The sequence below is a fragment of the Convolutriloba macropyga genome, chromosome 12 (assembly GCF_964194025.1).
Source record: "Convolutriloba macropyga chromosome 12, txConMacr16.3, whole genome shotgun sequence".
Lineage (NCBI taxonomy): Eukaryota > Metazoa > Xenacoelomorpha > Acoela > Convolutidae > Convolutriloba > Convolutriloba macropyga.
The window spans coordinates 32,364,097-32,380,759 of record NC_134479.1 but is presented as its reverse complement, the minus strand read 5'-3'; the positions used below and the strand labels follow the sequence as shown (position 1 = coordinate 32,380,759).

General features: G+C 36.1%; 1 protein-coding gene across 3 annotated transcripts in view; it reads right to left on the bottom strand.

Moving 5' to 3' along the window:
* Positions 1-1,289: 1,289 nt before the first annotated feature.
* The window catches only part of LOC142350601 (uncharacterized), a 23,715-nt gene continuing 8,341 nt past the window's right edge, over positions 1,290-16,663 (bottom strand). Inside the window, exons 3-5 of one of the 3 annotated variants that reach the window (XR_012760884.1) lie at positions 14,622-14,785; positions 7,902-8,217; positions 1,290-1,562 (exon numbers count right to left, since the gene is read on the bottom strand). Coding sequence is in view for 2 of the 3 variants with exons in the window: in XM_075402489.1 (XP_075258604.1) it covers positions 8,617-8,768; positions 14,622-14,785 (316 nt within the window). In the remaining variant the exon portion in view is untranslated. Of the gene's footprint in view, positions 1,563-7,776; positions 8,218-8,594; positions 8,769-14,621; positions 14,786-16,663 lie in introns of those variants that run through there. The other 2 variants (XM_075402490.1, XM_075402489.1) reach the window with 2 other exon arrangements.

Sequence of the window (16,663 nt, the reverse complement as noted above, 5' to 3'; positions counted from 1 at the left end):
TAACCGTCCTCACGACACAAATATTTCAGCTCTCTCTAATCCTTTTTTGGAATATGCCAAGAATACTAATGCCGTAACAACGTGGAGTGTTGAATGCGAATACCTACTAGGTAATGGTCAAAGTGGCCAAAATGCTTTGGCAAAATAATAGTTAACCTAATAAAATGCTTTTCCGGGGTTTTGTTTAGATAGGACGGTTTTGGGGAGCGGGTGGTATCCGGCCTAATCAGGCTTTGGCTCAGGGCCTTCGTTCGTAAAACTATCCGCTATCAGTAAAACATGGTCTATTTTTCATTTAACCAAACAGTGCACAAAACAGCTATGAAAGCAATTGGGTTTACCTTCGGATGGCACGAGTCCGCTCTCTCCTGTTCTACAAAAGTTGGTATCGTGTTCTATCCTAATCAGATTTTAATTTCACGTGCTTTTTTACAATACTTATTTCCCTTATTAATTTCAGCTCTGATTCCCTAGATTTTATCCAGTTTCATGTTAAAACATTACGCACAGATCACCAAACTTATACCTTCGTTTGTTCGGCCTAATTGATGTTACGTTGAGGCGACCTAAATTCTTGGGGGATTATCAAAATCTGGGTAAAACCCTTCGAAAATCTGGACCGAGTCACTACTTTTTATTTTCTTCCCGACGGGGTAGGTTCTAATGAATCGACCAAAGATATCACCGAACATAGCTCGACGACTTCCGAATGATGCACCACGCTCTTTTGCTAATTTTTATGTGTGTGTCAGCTTCCCGTAAAATCGCGTCACTGGGAAATTCATGCGGTCACGCATGCTGCCCCATAGGCTCTGGTGATATATCTAGCTTTTTCCGTAGACGAAAATGGATGGGCCATGTTAATTTGGTCCGGAAAGTGGAGCCAAACTCACAAGAAATTAAATTACAATATACAAAACAAGCTAAGAAAAATGATGATAATGATGACGAGTAGGATTATGATGATTAGAAGTCTTAGTCTTAGTTTCTCTACGTCTCCCTCTCCCGCATTTCCTTCAATGTGTCATCTTTTAAACCAATCCCAACTGCTACTTTGGCTGCAAACACCCATTTACCACGGGACATTTGCTGCATGCTAACCAAAATCCGCATTTCAAATGCCAACGTCCGAACCTTCCTTTTCCACTCCTTCTCCACTAATTGCCTCTCCTTGTATTTTACAACAGTTTTCATCACTTTGACCCAATTCACTGGCATTTTTCGTTGAAAAATTCGCTTTATCCATAATACTATTTATTATTGCAACAGTATACGATTATGGTGGGTATTGGTGTTTATGTCTGCCAAGCCAATTTGCCAATTGTTTTTGTCATCAACAACATGATGGTCTTCAATGTGATCAGTTCAATTTTACAAATACCAAATTTTGTTTGATTTGAACAACACTTCGAGGAGATTGGAAAACATCATTAATCAAGAACATTTCTGCCTCTCCCATTGTGGGTCGACGCCGACATTTACCTGAGACGCGTTGAGCCTGAGACCGAAATTGGTCGACAAATGGTGTACGCGGGCAAAGATAGTTCTAACCACCGTCCACCCTAACAAATAACGTCAACCCACCGCCAAACTTGAGAAATATCAGTCCACACATGAAAAAGTCTGCAGTTTCTCTTTTTCATTACTGATCACCCATTAGTCTACATCTTTACTACCCGGTTCGAAGTGTCACCGCCTTTCAATGCAAATATATTTAAGATGAGCGGTGAATGCAGTGAAATTACATAAATCAGGCGGTGAATGCGTTGATAAAAAATGTATCGCCTGATAGCTGTGAAATTGCATATTTTCACCACTGAATTTAGCGGTGAAATTACATAAATTCACTGCTCTGAAAAAAGTGTCCAAATTATGTAAGATAAGAGACGAATGCGATGAAATTACATAAATCTACCGCTTAACCTTAACTTATTGGTGAATTTACATAGATTCACCTCATAGAAAAAGTGTCAGAAACAAAAAGATTATAGGGGCAATTTTAGGGGGGGGGGGGTAAAACAAGGTAAGTTAAGGTGGCAATGGGGAGTAAGGAAGAAAGTGTTAGATTTAACCCCACTAAAATGACCCCCCCATCTTACATCTCTTTGACATTTTTTTCTAAGCGGTGAATTTATGTAATTTCACCACTAGAGCAAGCGGTGAACGTACAAAAAATCACCACGTTTCACAGCTAAATTATGTAATTTCATCACTAAATATCGCAAATCTTACAAAAAATCAACGCTCATGTTTTACAGAAAGTAAAATTAATCTGATTAAAATTCAAAACAAAAATACTAGAAGTTAGTGAGAAGTGGCGCAGTGTAAGAAGAAGGGACTGACAAGGAGGGGGTTTGGTTACAAACGCAAAAAAGTCAAAATGTTCACTCACTAAGGTTCAGTATGTTCGGTGTCTTAGATTCGATGTTTGGTTTATAACTTAAGAAATTGTCGGTTTGTTCAATACAACTTGTGAGTCTTGCAAACGCACTTTTTCGAAATAATTTCTTTGAAAAAAAAATAAAAACTGAGAGAATTTCTTTCCTCTGCTCATAAAGATAATGCACAAATATGAATGCTTTGTTTGGTTTTTAGTAAACAATTTAACGGACTTATTGAGCATTGATGGGGACTCAGCTCATTAAATCAGAGTAACTGAGTCCTGATATGATCATAAGAAATCAAGAACATGAGTCATTTCTCGTGATTTAAGTAGTTTCAAAACCGTCATATCGATGTCTGCTTACGTTGAAAATGGAAAATACCAAACGTAAGAAACCAAAATATCGGCATTTTCTTACGTTTAAAACCAAGCATAACAACGTTTCTTTTTAACTTAAAACAGAACATACCGACAATAACGAGCCAAAACGTAAGGGCTTTTGTCGTTTCTGACTATCTAAAGCAGGACACCGACAATTTTCTTAATAATGTCAACGACTGCTGAAATCGGGGTCAGGGTCCCACCTGAGTCTGCATTAGCTGATCAGAATGTCATTCAGTGGTTTTGAGATACTTTTGAGACAGGCTTTTTTGGAACCTATCTCGAACCGTATAGCTTTGTCAGTACGTAGAAGCCAGCCAATCCCCCCCATTACAGTAATAAGAATGAACAGCTGACGGTTTTTTCGGATAACAATGCGAATTTTTTAATTAACAGATACAATTACATTTAAGACTACGCAATGATTTGTCTGGTTGAGATCATTTATGAGTTTCATTTCAGTTTGTGCTCTCAGCTTACTGAGTACATGTTGCGTAATGGGTGAGGTACCAATGGAACAGATCACATTTTTAATATACACATTGACTATTTTTAATGATAAAATTAGTTCACAAAATTGTAACCATTTTTGTGCAAGTTTAGTTCGTGCAAATGTGTAAACCTCTGAGGACTGTTCAAGCATCGCCAACACAATGTACATTTAAAATTTTTATTTTAACTGCAGACAAGAGTGACAAAAAAACACTAATTTAATGACTGCTATCTGCGGATAATGTAACCAATTTCTGATTTTTTGAGCGTTTGATTTTTCACAAAACCATTTACATAGCTATACCTTATTGCTCGAATATTAATGCGTACATATTTGAGACTCAATGCACAGAGTTAATAACTCTGATGAGCCGTGATATGGACAATTGCAAACCTGATAATGTTTTCCGTGATCTGCAATAAGATTTGCGTTGGTCCTTTGAGTAAACAAACACTGGTAAAGGTTTCCTACATTTAGTGTTGTTGGTTGTGCGCGAGGGAATTAGTGACAAATAATTTTTGGCTACAATTCTTGAATCTAATATTTGAAGTTAGACAAAATTTAACGCATTCAAAGACTTCGCAGCAATGTATCATACATCATCAAAATCTGATTCATAAAGAAAAGCATGGAGAAGTTAGCTTGCGTCCCAAGGAACCAGCTAAGGGCTGAACATATGCAAGATCAGCAGTAATGAGATTTGAAAATTTAGAAAGACCAACCCAATTTTTTCAACACGACTTTGATTTGACGTGTTTCCAGCGCTAAAACTATCTAAATACTGTGTTAAGATGCGTTGACTAACAAAATATTAGCCACAATATTCTGGCAAAATTTTGAGGTAATTGTTTTGAAAGCGCTGAAATTATGAACGATCAGCGCTGAAACTTACCGCTAACAGCTTTTGTAGCATTTTTATAAGGACACCCATGCTTGGAGATTTGTAGTACAATTGAGCAAATTTAACGCTTTTTTTCAGGCTCCGATCGAATATAAGTATGTTTTTTTTCTTCATACTCTAGATGAAGTGGGGTTCGTTTCACGAACAAAAAGGCTAAAACATTTTAAAACAGCACTCGGTTAATCTCCTTCCAGTTCTAACACAACAGAGGGCAGTGGCTTAAAAAATTGCATATTTCCGAGAAACAGCGTACATTAATATTTGCGCTAATATAAAAACTTACGATCTCGAATGAAATCTTCATTATGGATGAATGGAACAAGGTAGATTTTCTGTAGTGTCATTGCTCTTTTCCAAATGCCCCCAAGTATGATTTGATTGGTAAAAGGAAATCAGACATCAGAAATATTTATAATGAGTCGTGGGGACATCATGTACTATATAAAACCAAGCCAACAATTGAATGACTCTAACGAAACTTCATAAATTTTTACAACTCTCGAGAAAAAATTTCAAATTAAAATGACAGCATGTTTGCACCAAAAATAGGCAACAATTGTTTTTGGTCCTTTTTTTACTTTAAGTTAATATAAAAAATATTTCAAAGCTAAGTTGGGGTCTTTTTTCTATATTTCATCCAACAGGGATATTTGCATTCGAAATTTCTACTGGTGGTTGGTGATCGTAAAAAAACACTTCGTTACTCTAAAAATGCTTCGTTAAATTGACTAAATAAATAGTAGTCATTAACATTCTCTTTATTGAAATTTTCCGAAAAAATGAAATAACCATATTCTCTAAAAACACGGTTTACAGTCGTGGCATCCACGGTTTTTTTTTAATCTAAAAGTACCATCTTGTCACCCGGACCTAGCTTCAAGTGTAAATCAGTACTGAATCTTTTTAACTCCATCATGTTTTTTACTCTTCCACGTTAACTGTTCATGGCACATATTAGACATTTCATTGTAAATTACAGGACAAATAAAATCTTTTCTCGGTTATTCTTATGCCCAGCATGATTATTGTACGGCGAATTATCTGCGCATTATGATATTTAAGCGGGTAATTATATGCTCAGGATGCGCGTTTGCAGCTTTCTGCATATGACTCAGGCATAGACAGATACATGTAAATCTATTTATACGCGCTACTCAATGCTATGCTCTACTCAATTCTATGCTCTACTCAATGCTATGCTCACTCAATGCTATAATTATGCTCTACTCAAAAGGCGGTTTTGAATTGACAAATGAATTAAGAAATGAATATGCCAAAAACATGCAGCTTACTAAAACGGGAAATGAACAGATTCACAGAGTTTAAATGTTTGAGTTTAAATGAAATTGGTATTGTGCGCTCTTTGAACTCGATGCTTCGCCCTATCCCTTTCAGTTGATTTCCCGAATTGATTCCCTCCGCCTCCGATCTACTCCGTCTCCGCCTCCACCTCCGTCTCCGCCTCCACCTCCGTCTCCGCCTCAACCTCCGTCTCCGCCTCCACCTCCGTCGCCGCCTCCACCTCCGTCTCCATCTCCGCAGACTAAATTCAATGAAAATATCTTATATATATATATAATATTGGATAAATATTCGGTTTTTTCGCCCCCCCCCCCCAGCTTAGTGTTCAAATAACCTATAGTCCCCCCCCCCCAATTTAGTTGTCAGATAAACTAGCCCAGCATCATAATGGGGGGGGTATGATGGGAGACCCAAATATTATAGCAAAATTAAATGGGAGGTTCTTACGTAGGTTGCGCTGAGTCGGGTGGTTAGGAGGAGGGGTGGGGGGGGGTGTTAAATTGAAGAAAGAAAGAAAGTGAGTGATGGGGGAGGGTGATTGAGCGTTGAGTCTTTTATTCAGACACTGGAGAAAGATAAACTGAAATAGACTGATAAACAATCACTGGGATTGACACCCCACGGGCGAAGCCCGAAGCTTGTACTACTACTACTACTACTACTACTACTACTACTACTACTACTACTACTACTACTACTACTACTACTACTACTACTACTACTACTACTACTACTACTACTACTACTACTACTACTACTACTACTACTACTACTACTACTACTACTACTACTACTACTACTACTACTACTACTACTACTACTACTACTACTACTACTACTACTACTACTACTACTACTACTACTACTACTACTACTACTACTACTACTACTACTACTACTACTACTACTACTACTACTACTACTACTACTACTACTACTACTACTACTACTACTACTACTACTACTACTACTACTACTACTACTACTACTACTACTACTACTACTACTACTACTACTACTACTACTACTACTACTACTACTACTACTACTACTACTACTACTACTACTACTACTACTACTACTACTACTACTACTACTACTACTACTACTACTACTACTACTACTACTACTACTACTACTACTACTACTACTACTACTACTACTACTACTACTACTACTACTACTACTACTACTACTACTACTACTACTACTACTACTACTACTACTACTACTACTACTACTACTACTACTACTACTACTACTACTACTACTACTACTACTACTACTACTACTACTACTACTACTACTACTACTACTACTACTACTACTACCACAACTAATACACAACTAATTCTGACTCGCACATCAAACTCCGTCTCCGCCTCCAGCTCCGAACTCCGGTTCCACCTCCGAACTCCGCTTCCACCTCTGCCTCCGACCCCCGCCTCCACCTCCTACTCCCGCCTCCACCTCCGAACTCCACTTCCACCGCACAGATGCGCCAATATGTGGTATAGTTGGAGCTAGAATAGCTTTTGAGGGTATCGCCATTTTAAAAGTTTCAAGCATGATATCAGCTATTCGAAATTTTCAAAACTTGCTATGTTCGATGTATGTACAGTCTGATGATGTGAAACGTTCTGTGCAGTGTACACCAATGATGTAAATTAGGCTGCGAAGAAAAGGGACAGAGTGGGATCCTTCTTAATAGACTCTGGGCAGACTGGCAGAAGCATTTACACTTGTATCTTGCTGGTTCAGTAATGGTTACTATTGAAAGTCAATGGTTCAGCAATGAAACGCACTGCGAGCAAGGTCCGGGCATATCAACTTTGAGATCTTCAGCTAACTATCGTTCATTAATATTATGATTTCTTCCGTTTCACGATAGCGTGCTTTGAAGTTAAGTTTTCTCTTAACAAACTCTTTTTGGACATTTTTGGTTTTTTCCTTTAATTATGAATCTATTAAACATAACAATTACCTTGATATGGTACCTTAAATTAAATCTATTTTTTTTAATTTTGACAAAATTGTTTCAGTTTTTTATTTATAATTTGACATTACCCCAATATACCAATCAAAACGGAATTGTTTTGTAGGACAACACAAAATTGATTAAGTTCGCTCGAATCCACCTAGCTATGATCAAACTCAAGTGCGCTCATTCCGCCTTCCAGACCCTGTAACTCCGAGCGCACAAAGGTCATGTGTGCTCTCGAAATGGTCTGGACCAGGGCGATTTCGAGCGGACACATCAGCCTTGGTGTGTTTCAGCTATGCTTAGATCTGATCAGTCAGTTTTTGCCACCACATTTATAAATTTATACGAAAAATTCGGAAACTCTTTTTAAATTCTGATCACTTCGCTTAGCAGTTTTAGCTTCCTATACTGAGTTTGTCTAATCCTATCGTATCAGACTGATTTTTCTTCCTTCTACTTTTTTTGCTTCCTTTCTTTCCTTTGCCTTTTCTACCAGGTTTGGACACATTTTCCTCGACGTTTCCGCAAATCCAGGGATGCTCTAAGCACATTATGTTATGCTTAAACCAATGAAATGTCAAGTTGCGACCAGGATTGTCAAAATCGAACTTCGGCGATTCACGGAGACCTGGGATTCCAAACTCCTTGAACTCGCTTCCAAGAATCATGAAGGGTGCTCTTGGTTCGATCGAGTCAAAGTTTCGGGTCAAATTTCCAGGTCCAAAGCCCACTTCGACAATAAGGTTAGAACAAACTATGGGAATATAGACTGCCTGTAAAAAAATAATTGAAATAATTTTTTCTATTATTGGAGTCATCTGATGTATCCTCTAGCAAAAAAGTTGTAAAAATTATGCAGAATTGAAGAAAAACTATAAGGAAACTGACTTTCTAGTGCCCCGATTCTCGAGTTTTTATCAAAACTTCGTAACTACAGAGTCAATATATAAGAAACAGTTCAAATCATACAATTTTGGACGAGTCGTTCCAAAAATGGTTTTCTTTCTCATCTGACCAAACCGTCAAAGTTAATTAATTGACCGATGAAAATTAACTGGCAAGTAACAATCAAATTTTCGAGCCACATTGTGAAAAATTTGAAACAAACGTTGAAAAAGCCTGAATCGGAAACCCTTTGCTCCAAAACTATTTGGCCAATAGATATGGATTTTCTAGCATTTGAAACTAATGGTGAGAAGATTGAGTGGTTTGTTATCCTCATCCCAGTACTCCATCAACTTATCCATATACTGTTCAGGATTCCATTTTTTCCTCAAATGTCCATAGAGAAGATATTTGTTTGTTTGTCCGTCACAGCATAAATCTGGACACCACAAATCATCAAACTAATCAATTACAAATCGAATTGTTCTAATGCTACAGAAAAGGCTAAGTTTGTCAAGACCCGTGTAATGCAAAAAATTGCCAAAAATTGTAAGTTTTAACGTGAATGCGTTGAAAACATGTAGAAATTGCGATTTTTAGCGTTGAATGCGGTTATTGCGGCAAAAAAAAGAATTCACCGCTAAGAATCGAAAAAAAATCACCGCTAATTTTATTAAATGGCTTTACCACTAAAAGTATTGCAAATTAAAGATTAGAAAATAACGAAAAAATCGTTGAGACCGGTAAAAAAAACTTGGCCGCTAAGAATCGCAATTCGTATAAAGCATCACCACAAATTTTACCAAATACATTCAGAAGATTTCGCAAATAGAAGATTTAATTATAGCGGTCAATGCGTTGAGAGCGGCGAAAACAAAGTTCACCGCCGAAAAACACAAAGCCTACAAAGTTTCAGCGCTAAGTTAGCGCAAAATTCTATCGAATCAAATTTTTAAAGAGACTATGCAAGATTTGAGATGAATATGTTAAAAGCTTCAAAAAAATTTTTCTTAAAGATAAAATCACAGAAACGCGCACATAGCTGCAAATTTTTTTTTGTTTTTTATTAAAAGTTTTTTATTCTGTTTTAAATTTTATTAGAAATTACTGTAGAAACCAGTAGACAGATTGACAACTTTTAAATGTTATTTGAAATTTTTCAGTATAACATTGTTTAATATTCACTGATATGTATGTGGTAAAAAACTCGGCATTGAGTGAGATGAAAACTCAAACAAGTTCAAACTCATAGTCGGAGAGACCATATGTAGAGACCATATCTCGAAGTCTTGGTGAAATTGTTTTAGGACAAAACTGTTTTTATTCGCTGAAATATTGTTTATATCTAAAAATCACATAACTTACGCCAGTTTATCGATATTACTTATTGTTTCTTCTTCGGTGAACTTTCTTGAGATTCGCGGTTTTGTTTTTCACCGCTTCATGTTGTTTGTTTGTTTGTTCGAAAAAAAAATTGTTTTCACCGCTTCATGTTGTTGGCGGTGAATTTTTTTACAGCAGATAAGTGGTGAACAAAAATCACCGCTAAAAATCGCTAATCTTACAAATTTTCAACGCATATGTTTTCCATTTATTTATTGAATCTAATTAAAATCCGCAAAAAATATCATTGAAGTAATTGGCAGATGGGGCAGTGGAATAAGAAGTTCATGGCATGCAGGAGTTGAGAATTTCAAAGCCGAGAATGGAAGTTTCGTTTCTGTAAGAATTCCGGTGAATGCGGTGAAAAAAATTCACCGCTAAATAGCCGTAAATCTTACAAAATTTCACCGCTTTCACCACATTCACTGCTAAAAGATGCCGGCACTTTGCGGTGAAAATTGTTTTTCTCCGCTATTCACTATAATTTTTACATTATTTCTTCGACACAACGTGGTAGTGGGGAGTGAGAACAAAAAGATATCAACGCTTATTTCCACATCTTTTAAAAAAACATCAGGGAAACAAAGTGGGATGCCAAGGTGAAAGTAGATGATCCGAGCTCGTTTAAAATATATCTTTTAGTTCCTGGGTCAAGGTTTCTGAGAGAATTTTTGTAAGAAATGCGGTGAATGTGGTGAATGTTTGTACGAAATGCGGTGATTGCTGAGAAAAAACTATTTCACCACTTTTCACCCCATTTCTTACAAAACTTCACCGCGAAATTCACCGAATTTCTTACAAAAAGCACCGCATCAACTTTTGTGGTAAATTATTGTAAGAAATGCAGTAGAAAAAGCGGTGAATGCAGTAGTAAAAGCGGTGAATGCATTGAAAAAAAACAATTCACCACATTTCACTGCATTTCTTACAAAAATTCTCCACATTGGCTTTTCAACGTTTACTGAATCTGATTTAATTTCACAAGAAAAATCAGAGAAACAAGTGACAATTGGCGCTGTGGACTAAGAAGATGAAGGCATGCAGGAGGTATCAGATTCGAAATCGTGTAAGGAAGCTCCTTTAATGTAGGATTACTGAGAACGCGGTCAAAATAAATAATTCACCGCGATTCACCGCATTCAACACGAAAAGATGTAGAAATACGCAATGAAAATTACATTTTTTTTCACCGCATTTCACCGCATTTTTTACGAAAACTCACCGTCAAACCTCGACACTGGTTGGATGCGATGATAGTCACAATAGAAAAAATTTTGGCAAGCAGGCGCAACAAATTCCGCAGATTACAAACTTTTGAAATGTGATTAAACAAGTAGGTGTGATTCATGACAATTTTCGACTCTCCACACTGAGTGATGTCTATTTTTGCCTATCTTTTGCCATATATCTCATTCAAGATTTCATGCAACGCAAAATGCGACCTTTGAAACGTTGCAAGACCAGACAACTCTTATGTTAAAAACATAGTCACATTCAAGATAGATTTACCAGGATTGCATTGTTACTGATTTTCTCGGTGTGGGCAGAAAAGTATTGAGATAAGAGCCTTGAATTTTGGAATTTGATAGAAAAAGAAATTTTAAAAAAGTTTGGACAGACTAAAGGTTTGCATTTTACACCTCGAAATTTATATTCAAAGCTTGAGACTTCCTGATAAAAGAGATAAACATCCACATGTTTATAACTTTCTTTATTCAGATTGGCAGTGCAAGCAAGTTGCCTCACTGTCGTTTCAAATGCATCCACAAATTATGTCGAACGCTGGGGTCTTTCCCGTTACAGCCCCCCCTCCTCCCATGAAGTTATAGCCCCCCCCCCCCCCATTATGGTATAAGTCCTATGATTGGGTGGGCTATAGGTTGTCTGACCACTAAGCTGGGGGCCAATAATGGGAAAGATCCGGACGCCGTTGCGCGTTGCATGTAAAGCACAAAAAAGACCAATATTCCGTATTTGCAAAGAAAGCATGAACTTAAATTCAACCTCGGCTCTCAATTCGAAAAAATATCATGAGTCAAAACAATTTGTCGCGCCCTTGAAAAACAGTTGATCAAACTCTTTGACACTTCGGCTCTTTTGTAAATTTTTTAATGGTAATAATTTCATTAGTTTTGACTTTCGTAACAAAATCTTTGCCACTCTTTGCCACGCGTCGTCATAAACACGCCACTAATTGTTCACAAAAATAAAGCCCTATTTCCGATTTCTTGTTCCTGCACTTAAGACCTCAAATAGTGACGGACTACTGTTGGGTCAATTTAGTGCCAGGCCAGAAAACATAGCCGGCAGATTTGCCGGAAAACAGCCGCGATAGACGCTTGGGGCCTTCCATGAATTGAAACAACTAAAGAAACAAGATAGGCAGATTGACCATCAGTCCTTTAATAGACAACTACACTTTTTGGGTTAGTTTTGGACTGTCATTTTTATGAGACACATAAGCTCTATAAGGAGAAAGCCCTAATAGGTCCCTTTTGACGTTTGTGCCCCCTGAGCTTAGTGGGCGCATTTTATTTGCATCCCTCAGATGCACGTGCAACATTTTTTACATAATGACTTAAAATGTAATGGCACGAGCTCTGTAACTGGGGGCGCATAACGTACGGGGGGCACAAACGGAGAAGATCCCAAAATTAATATTCGAAACCAAAAACTCAAGACTCTAATAATCAAGAATTGGGGTATATATGTTTGGCACTACTTAGATGCACACTATTGACCTTTAATAAGTAAATGTTCATAAAATTAAAAGTTCCATAAGTGAGTTAAAAACTCATTTTTTGAGTGAGGTAAGTCATTGAAAAAGTCAATTCCAAGAATTCAGGGTAAGACGAAACAAAAATCTGTTAGACGAAGTAAAAAAACATAGCAGGACAAGTCCTGAAATACAATTCAAAGAATTGAGTGAAAAAATTAGAAGTGCTCCACCTGACCATAAGGTCAATTGAACAATGACAGCCAAAACACAAACAAAATCATCCCAAAAACATGAGAAATTAAAACAATCAAACAAACTAAACAAAAATATACTCATTGCTAAAACTCTTGAAGCTTTTACCCCTAAGGCAAAATTTGATCCCTTTAAATATACCTATTTCGAAAATATGCAACAAAAAAAACACTTCTTGTTTCTGAAATAGGTCAGCATTACATCTGCAAGACCTGAAAAAAAATTCATTGGCCCTTGAAGATCGATTAACTCAAAATTGACCGCAAAAATTAAAAAGAAATGAAATCAATTGCAAAATTTAATGAAATGCTGCTGAAAATGAAATATCGTGATATTAATGTGTTCAAAATCATTTCTGTTCAAAATCATTTCTGTATCCAGTAACCCAATTCCAAGCCTTAAAAAATTCATTGGCTCAAAGATCGATAGACAATAAGTTTTAGAAAAAATTTCAAATTTGAAAAAAATAGAAATTCTTTCCATTTAAATGGTGGACACCATTCGATTTCCCCATAGCAACTATTTACTTAACTACTATCAAAGCCTGGATGAGGTTTCTTGGCTACTGAGGTATGAAAAACTGAATAAAAGACAAATATTATGAAAAAACTTGAAAAAAATTGCAATTTTTAACAAAAATTTTCTGTAATCCGAAAGGTTAAAGTGATGAAACCAAATCCATTGAAAATAACAACCATGCAGAAATTTTTTTTGAAAGGGTGGAAAAAGTTTTCTGGTACTTGCGAATGGACAAATATCAGAAATCGACAAAAACTTTAGGAAAGCTTAAAAAATTGAAGATTGTGTCCAAAAAATGCCAAAAATTCGAGACATTAAAACGTTGAAAACCAGTCCATTGCTACTAAAAACTATGCAGTGCCCTACTATCAAACGTTAAAGGAGATTCCCTAATCAATTAAAAACTCTAAAAAATCAGAAAAAAAACATGAAAAATTGAAACATTTTTAGCCCAAAAACTCCTAAAAATGACCTTTTAACCTTAAATTAAGGCCATCCCAGCAGCTGCATCACTCTAAGCACTTGAAGGACTACCAAAGCCCACTTTGGGCCTCCAATGAAACTTAATGACCGCAGGGCTTTACCTATTTATCCCGTTTTGAAAGATCAAAGTCATTGAAAAATGTGTCAAGACATCTTAAAAAAACAGCGCCCCAATACAATTCAAATTCTTTGAATTGTAAAAACATAGCAGAAAAAGTACTGACGTATAATTCAACGAATTTTCATTGACTAAACAGAAAACTAGACCTAGAACGGACTATGAATGGATTTGGAAAACAATTTAGAAAAAAAACCGATCCGAAAAATCGAAAAAACAGTAAAAATCAAAGTGAAATTGCCACATGTGAACAAAAAACCACTAGAGAGAACGCGAATCTTTGTTCAAACACCTTTTTCTCACGTTAAATTTGGAGCAAAAAAATTTCACGCCGCAAAACCACTCGCTTTTTTTCGCTCCACTTCCTGTTTCGGAGTGACCAAAATCACTACTCAAATTTGACTTCAAAAATCATGAAAATGTGTGAACAGATCTTAAAAAAAAGACAGCGGCCCAATACAATTCAAATTCTTTGAATTGTAAAAAAAGTAGGAGCGCTATAATAGCAGCCTGGAATTGAGGACGCGGCTTTAATAAAATTTTCTTTATTTCAAATAAATTTGTATTAATTAGGCAAAATAATTTTAGCCAATGATATTTAGTTAGCACGCCTTGGAAGTGATACAAAAACTTCTTGAAAGAAATTGGAAAACGGAAAACGCTTTATTTAAAATGCAAACAATAGACAAGACTATCGCTGCCAATAAGCAAAAAAAAATCTTGCATCAGTGGAAATTCGTTTGAAATAAATTTTGTTTTCTTTTGTTACAGAAAATAATGTTCTTTTAGCAAATGCGTTGAACTAAGGCTGAGCTAACTTTCATCTTCGAAGTCAACCATGTTGATGATCTGCCATTTGTCTCTGATGAGGACATTGAACCAAGCCATGGTTGCAGTTGCGTCTAAACCACCAAAAATGCTCACAATGTCATCTTCGTACTCAATCGAAGGGGTTCTGTATGACTCCAAACAGTAATACATGCTAAAAAAAATTATTGGTTGGATCGTTTTCCGTTTCTCTAAGTTTTTGTGATCATAAAGTTTGTAAAGTTGGCATTGTAAATGAAGATCTTTAAATTTGCTTTTCGCTGACCCTGGCAAACTAGAGTTGAATGCCTTTTAATTCGTTGTGTCGTATTATCAGAAGAGGACTTTCTACAATTCTTGAATGAACTCAATTTGTTGACTGTTTGAAGTTTATCTTCTCTTCAATAAAATTTTATAAAGCACTAAAGTGAATGTGAAGTAACATTTCTAGAAGGTTTTCGTCATTTTGGTTCGTTTTGCACATTTCTTCTATTCAGACTTCAGATCCTCTTCTGATCTCGCCCTCAACAAACTCACTTGTGTTTTTGACCGAGCTTATATGGTTCTTATATCGTCCATATATGGATCTTACCTGGTTCTTATACGGTTAATATATGGTTGTTAAATGTTTATTTCTTAATCAATGCATGGTATTGACTTTTATGGTCGTGCATGGTGCCATGAATATTAATGGTCTTAGATATGGTTCCCAAAATACTAAGAAATTCAATTTTTTTCAAGTGTCTTGATAAGTTTTCTCCACTCAGAGTGCAAAGAATGGGCGTTTTAAGAGCTTTTAAAGCAACGTTGATTTTTTCCATGGTCAGCTATATAGTTGCCAACTTACCATAAACTCCATATATCGCTTCAATATGATTGCCAGGAAAAGTTTTTGGTGGGCAACCCGGGTTCTCAACTCCCCTCCTTTTGAGTCAGTCTACTTTGGATTTTATCGCGTGGTGAGATTGTGATAGTTCAAGAGTGTCTAGACAGCTGTAACTCTTCGCGCTCTTAGTTTTGTTGCATCCGTCTGTATAACTCTGTGTACTGGTGTTATATATATATATATATTATATATATATGGTCTCCTGTATATGAAAGAATAATAAGTTTCAAATATTTATAAGCAAATAATGTAATCTTGAATTATAAATGAGCATACTTTTTTAATCTTACAATAGAAGACAAAACCAAACAGGGGTCGTGACACTTGAAAAAGTAGCCGGCTTTTGAGTATTGAAAAACTCTGATGCTCCAATAGTGATTGAAAATAATGAAGTCGTTCATAATGAAATCTTTTTATAGAAACATACAAATCAATTTTTCTTCTTGACCGGTATCTCTGATAATACCTCTGCGTTTAATCATAGATTTTTTTTACCGAAAAGAAAATTCTAGGTCTCAATTTGATCAGGTTTAAATTACTGATTAAATTTCCGTCTGCTGCATTAGGGTCGCGAGTCTTTTTTTTCAAGAAGATAACTGAATGTAAGGCTGTTAATGATACGAAGCCTTGTGAGATCAGCGTAAGCCTTATTAATATTATGCTTAAAGTTTCAAAACCAAAAAAAGTCATTGACCTACTACAGGTCAAGAGAATGAACACAAAGGATTCATCATTCCTCAGGTCTGGCTAAGTTTGAAATAATGGCTAGCATAGATAAACCGGTATAAACAGAATATTTTAATAAAAACATCACTCTCGTAGTTTCAAACCAACAACTGATATTATTTCAAACAAAATCTATCCGTGGCTATATTTAGGTTACTAAATGAACCTCAAAAGTTTCCCAGCAAAAGAAACAGGTTCAAAATTATCTGTGTCTTTTTTTACCTCCAAAAAGTTTTGATTTCCTACATTCTTCACAAAAAGTTGGGTGAAATTATCATCTCATCCGTAGGATGACTTTATTGATGTCAAAATTTTCATTCACTTTGCAAGTCGAAAATGTTTTTTCAGTTCAATGCTTCTTCAGTCAAACTTGTTTCCTATTTACTTATATTTGATAATTTTTTCCCGCAGCCTGTAATTTGTGTTTTTAAGTCAAGTATA